Source organism: Barbatula barbatula (genome assembly GCF_947034865.1).
Source record: "Barbatula barbatula genome assembly, chromosome: 16".
NCBI classification, from domain to species: Eukaryota; Metazoa; Chordata; class Actinopteri; order Cypriniformes; family Nemacheilidae; genus Barbatula; species Barbatula barbatula.
In genome coordinates this window covers 1564204-1570774 of record NC_136779.1, presented here as the reverse complement: position 1 = coordinate 1570774, position 6571 = coordinate 1564204, and the positions used below count along the sequence as shown (strand labels likewise).

General features: G+C 41.0%; 1 protein-coding gene across 1 annotated transcript in view; it reads left to right on the top strand.

Annotated features, from left to right (window-relative positions):
• The window catches only part of cUnh10orf90 (chromosome Un C10orf90 homolog), a gene marked incomplete at its 3' end in the record, with an annotated part of 9070 nt that continues 2499 nt past the window's right edge, over positions 1-6571 (top strand). Inside the window, exons 1-7 of the mRNA XM_079476812.1 lie at positions 1-232; positions 1487-2435; positions 3417-3554; positions 4027-4115; positions 5123-5264; positions 5717-5780; positions 6269-6386. Of these exons, the coding sequence (XP_079332938.1) occupies positions 1742-2435; positions 3417-3554; positions 4027-4115; positions 5123-5264; positions 5717-5780; positions 6269-6386 (1245 nt within the window). The 5' untranslated portion in view covers positions 1-232; positions 1487-1741. The remainder of the gene's footprint in view (positions 233-1486; positions 2436-3416; positions 3555-4026; positions 4116-5122; positions 5265-5716; positions 5781-6268; positions 6387-6571) is intronic.

Below are 6571 nucleotides of genomic sequence, written 5' to 3'. Positions count from 1 at the left end.
AGCAGGAAGGGTGGACTTCTTATGACAGAGAAGTGTCGCAAACGTCACTGTATTTACACTGGAACAGACGCTTAGCTTCGCTAGCATTCACAAGCATTGCCGTTATGAACTTTTCTCACGCTGAAAATATTTTTCATTTCTTTACACAGAAAGAGAACCTGAGCAAAGACGTGACTCTGTAGGCTTCAGATATCGGAAGACACCTGTAAAGGCGTGTCACAGCCATCATCAGGCGAGTACACTTTGTGATGTTCAATGATAGTTTGACGAGGTCTGAAAAGTTTATATTACATGTAAGTGTGGAATCTGTTTGGTGTGAATCGCTAAATGAAAAGGTTTCTTCAAGCACACCGTACATGTTCTTTACAAACATCTTTCAATCAGATGAGCACGAATCCTGATCTGTACGCACATCAATCTGGGCAGATTTGATCTGAACGCTGCATGTGCTGTTTTGATATCGGATCAATTTATTCTCGTTGTACATATTGTTTTGTACCTGACTGCTGTGTCTGTTTAATGTTCAGTTCATGGGCTTCATGCTCCAGACTCTCTCTCTCTCTCTCTCTCTCTCTCTCTCTCTTCATGCAAAAACATTACTGCCCTTTTTTTCCTTTTTCTTCAATCTTTCCAATGATATATTGTGGGACTGAGGGAACTTCAAAGTAAGATAGATCTCTTAGACAGATTGGAAACGCAGTATTGAAAGCACGGCGTGGATTGGGGATGGAAGATGCCACTGAAAACAACTGCTCTGTCTCAATATCTGCAGAAATGAGTGAAATTTGATAAAGTTCTCATCTTAGTTATGTATCGAGTTGTTCTCGATATTCTCGGATGTTTCTCAAAATCTAAAAAACAAATGAGAGTGTAATCGTGTAAACACATCAAATGAATGTAGATTGTAGAGGTCAAATCATATGGATTTGAGTAAATTTGATGAGTTCATATCGAGATATCAGACTTTGATCCGACAAATATTTTCAACCGCCCAATTCGCGTCATTCTCATTGACTTTGTATGTAATTCTTTCACGCAATTCGCTTTGATCGCATTTGGTACGAAACCACATTATGGAGACAAATATCTGAGACAGCTGAGATCTAAGCAGAAGTTTCCTTTGCGGAGATATTAAGGGCGTCCTCAAAGCTCTTTTTCTTTCCTCTTTATTTTTTTTTTATTTTCCTCTTCTACTCCTTTCGTACTCCTTTCCAAGCGCTCTGAAAGCATTCACATCACAAATTAAAACTCAACTGTGTTCCTTGTAATAGAATAAAGCAATGCCTCGAGTTACAACTTAATGGAACGTAACCGAATCGGCCCCGAATTTCCCCAAACCGATGCGGTTGCTACGGTAACCACGAAACCCCTACCCTTATCTTGTGGATTTTAAAAACGTTGTGTGTGCAGGAGGCAGAGCCAACCTCTTTCGTCCGCACAAAGCCCAAATTGAAGGCATTTCATGTGATTCTCTCTTTGTCCTCAGGCCTCGGGATCCGTCAGGTCGGAGGGAGGCAGAAACGGATCACAGATTTGGAATCCAACGGCCGATTTCACCAGCACGCCCCGCTCTCTTGAAACCAGCGAGCCAGCTTCCAAACACCCCACTTACAGGCGCGGAAGCGTCCCAGAGTCGCCGTCTATCGTCAGTGCGCGTACATTCAGTTCTTCTATATCGTCCATCACCATAACTTCAAAGAAGGTCACACGTTCTTCCAGTCTTCCCGACACGAGTCGTCCAATGGCGATGCACGATCGCCCCACTCACTCTCCGGGTGGCCTCCGTACGCCCGTCCCGACACAGAGAAAAGCCCTGGTGTTTAAAGTCACCGAACAGAGGACGAGCATCACAACTAGCCCCGTTAACAACAACACAGATCACAAAGGGTACGACCACCCCGTGGTACTGAGGAGAAAGGCGTCTATTGTGAAAATGGTCGAGCAGACGGAGCGTTTCAGAGGAGGACAGCCCGATACTACAAAAACAGCACAGAACAGACACAGTTATACCGAAGGACTCCATGAGACTGATGCCATCAAACACGTCTGTAGATCTGGAGTTGATACTAAGGTGTTGTTAAACCAAGCTTTTAATGTATCTTTACAGCCAGGAAGAAACCAGTGGAGGTCTAGTACGGTCCATCACAGATCTAGTGTGTCTCTTCATCTTAACAACCCCGATGATAGTCGTACAATCGAAGAGAAGAGCGAGACACCACGAAGGCCGCTTAGCTGTGATGCTGGCCTGTTTTACCACACAGATCCAACCTTTCACAACAAGAGTCCCCCGTGTCCCCAGAAGACAAATATTCACCTTGTCAGTTCCCGTGACGCGAAGAAGAGCTGTGGATTTGTCTCCAGCACCGGGAATCTGGACGGCGTCATCCCGGATCCTGTTTTAGGAATCAAACCTCTGACTCTTTTAAAAGTTCCAGGTACTTTGGAAAGCTTTGGGCATTCACGTGCACATGCACAGGCACTATAATGGTGCATGCGGCATCTCTTTGATGTATAATAGATGCATGGTATCGTGTGAGAAAGAGAGACGTTTTAATTGAAGCTTGTGTGTCTTGCTTTCTCCGGGTCTTTCCATTTCTCTCTCGGTCTCTCATTTTCACATCTTTTCATTTTCCCACGCATCTCTTCGCATGCATAATCCATTTCCAGCCTGATTTCAATACTAGCGTCGAGCTTCTATGGGAATTCAGAGCCGCCAAACAGGCAAATAAATCTGACAGCAGGGGAAATACACAAACGCACACATTGTTTTGTGGTCTAAATGAGGACACACCGAAAGTATCTGCTGTTTTACGTAATGTTCTTTAGCGTGACTACAAACTAACCTGGACACTACACCTAAAGGAAAAAGCTTTGTATTTTTAGCAATAAGAAAAGCATTTGCTGAGAAAAACTTTTTTTACTTTTTAAATCTATTTTTGCAAGTGAAAATATATTAATCCTTAAAACAAGTTATCTTTTAGGGTCTTTTTATGCCTTATTTTGGACCGGACGGTAGCTTCTTGATTATAAACAATCTTATTTTACACAGTCTGTAAAAAAACTAAACCGTTTCGATCCTTAACTTTTTGGGGATAATATAAACAAGTATTTAAAGTCATTTTTTGAAGTATTACATTTTATGATCTGCTTCAATCTTTATCCTGCCCTGAGTTACAACAGTAAGCTTATGGGAATGATTTCTAATTTGGGTATGATGTTTTAAGAGCTGTCGGTTTAATATAATTTGTCTTTAACCCTCGCAAAGATTTGCAACAAGTACATGAAGTAACATTCAATTCGAGTTTTTAAACAGAGATAGAAAAGAGGCAAGCGTTACAGAAACTCAAGAGGAACTTTAAACATCTGTGTCATTAATCCACCTGTGCTGTTGTTGATGGATTGTCTTGTGTTTTCAGATGATTCGCCTCTTCCCACCGCACGTGCAGTTCTAGCTCTGAACGCCGCCGCCGTTATCGCAAACATCAAGCTGCAGACCCGACACAAACGCGACACAACAACAGAGACACAACCATCATCACACGCATCAGCTGCAGGTTCTGTACACCAACATCATCTCTTTCTACTCTTTAGTTTTCTCATACTCTAACTTTAAATCAAGTTAAGTGTGGTTTTATATAGACGTATAGACTCGATCTGGGTCTCTTCATTACATTACAGTGCGCAGCATTCAGTGTTTCCAGAGCTTTCTGACAGTTTAAAGGCCATTTTTATTCATGTGTGCACAGAAATGATTTACTGAGAGCAGAACTGAACCCCAGCGAGCAAATATGGGATTAATGTAAACACCAAATACAAGCAGACCTGAACACCTGAGCTCGGCGTCTGACGTACTTGTGTGTCATGGAGGAAAATCCACCTAGAAGTGTTCAGAAAATTGTGTAGACTCTCTTATGCTCGCGTTTAACCCAAATGAGTTGTTTTCACGTGTCTTGTGTTGTATCGGATGTATTTCTCAATGTGTTCAAGTATCATGCACATCATGAGTTGTTTTCATGTGTTTAACAGGTGATGGAATAAATAATGACGCCGGAGAGACTGGACGAAACCAAACTTCAGTTTGCTTTGGATCTGAAGATGCTCCGTTATCATTGAGAGTGAGTTATTGTGGATGCTCAGAAGTTTCTCTTTCATTGTTCAGGAGACTTTAATCTGCAGTGCATCGTTTCTGTGCAGTGCGAATTGTCCAAAACACAAAGATTCTTGATACCATTAAGGTGAAAGGGAATGCTGACAGACAGCTTTTTTGAGGAATTATAGCCATCTTCAACTTGAGCAAACATTGATTTTCCGTTAGGTGTCACTGATGCAGAAATTATGCAGTGCCGATTTAATAAAGTTCTCAGAGGAGTTCTTCCTTTAAGCGCTTTAATCTTTTGCGCACACGCAGCTCTGGAAGTAAGTCCAATGCAAAATGATTTTGTGTTTTTCTGGAATGATTATTTGTAGGTTTGTGTTTAGTTACTAGAATCATCATTTGTGTTTCATTTTGATGAAACTAGTGACACAATCTCTCCTAAATTCCTGTTTACAAAATATTGTTTTATTTGTGAAAAAATCTGACACAGCTCAGAACATCTCCAAACATCATGTTAGATGAAATGGAAATGCAATCTTGTCATTGAATGTGTGTGTATATACGTTTATGCACTATTTATAGGCGTGTGTTTAGGTGAAGTGATCATATTTGTTTCATTCTGTGAATTACTACAAATATTTTTACCAAATATCAAATGCACATCTTGTTTCTATTTGCATTTATTTGCAGGAAATGAGAACTGGAGAAACGGGTGAAAATAAGGGGAAAAGATGCTCTGTATTTTGTCGGACCTCAGATACTCATAATCACTCTTAAGCAATACAACGGTTCATATTTCTACACGTATTTAGGAAATGTTCAAAAATGTTTTAATGTGATAACCAGGATTTTAATGACAGTTTTCATGTGTCTTGTCAAGTCTTTCACATTGATGTTGGATGACTTTATCTCATGTTGTTGACATTCAACACACACTGAACTGGAATGACCACAATACATCTAGAAATGCTGATTTCAACCGAAACATTGTAATGTTGATCAAACACATGCCGTGACTCTGTGCAGGACGCTTTAGCCCTTAGACGACCTGATTTCATCCGGCGCTCGCAGGCTAGAGTTCAGGTCCTGGAGCGGAGGTCGCAGGAGAGGAAGCAAACCCTCAGCTCACCTCACAGACCTGAACACACCTCCGGCTATAACCAGGAAGGTATTCAGTCCATCAGTGAACACTACAGTTGTTACAGACGTCACGCCTACAGTTTTTGTATTGCACATTGTTTTTAAGTACTTAATATTCAGAGAGAGCTTTAGTATTCAGTCTCTGTTTATCAAAGCAGCATGTGAAATGACAGCAGAGAGAAAATCAGCTCTTGTTAGATAGAAGCAGGTGTTAACGTAGGTTCTACCGCCACCTTGTGGACTTAACGTGATACTACAGAATTTGACACGGACATGGTTTTGCCATATTTTATCAATTGTTTTTACTAGACTCACCTTTATGAAATTCTCATTATGAGGTTAATGGATGTCAGAAACAATCATGTGTTATTTTAATTTGTTTTCTTAGAAAACCTTGGTTGAGAATGTCCTTTATTTTTAGAACAGCTACTTTAATCTCATGTGTGTGTGTGTGTGTGTGTGTGTGTGTGTGTGCTGCAGATAACCTTCTGATATCTAAAGGCAGACGGGTCCGTGGAAAGGATGCACATCTGCGGTCCAGGAGGTAAAATCCCAATCCACTTTCTGCTATTGACACACACACTCTCTCTCTCTCTCTCTCTCTCTCTCTCTCTTTCTCTCTCTCTCTCTCTCTCTCTCTCTCTGTCTCTGTCTCTCTCTCTCTGGATCAGTTTCATCTCTGTTGATGTTGTTCTTTGCAGCCATGGGGGTTTTCTGGCCTGATTGTGCTATTCAGTGCTGATTTGTTTGGTTGCGGTTGAATAAAACTGACCCGATTAGATCTGTTATCCCTGTGTTTCTGAATTAAACCTCCCTGAAGCGTGGCTGTGATATGACAATGAAAAACATGGGCACTTATATCACTTATATTAATTTTGACTCCCATACGTTATGATTTAATAAAACAGCACACAATGAAATTTCCTATGACGTTATTTTATAGAAAATGAAACGCATTCTCTTCTCTAAAGATCAGCGCTCATTCATATGTACACTGTAGACTGCAGACTAATCGTGAGATTTGATTGGCAGGAATGACCTGCTTCCTGAAGTGAGGAAGAGGAGAGAGGATGAAAGGAGAAAAAAGGAGGAAGAGAAAAGAAAACTGGCGTCTCGAACCAACAGGCTTCGTCTGGAGCGCTTTAAAAAGGTACTTAAGCACAATACACATTTATCATTGGTCTTTAGAGTTTAGAGAAGACTGATCTCAGATCAGCTAGAGCTCTTTACTGTGTGTCCTTTCTCCTAAATGTATTAACATTGTTCCCTGGTTTGACATCTATCCTGAAAGTGAAGTCTTTCCAATACAACTTCCAGATTTCCCAGCGTTCAGTG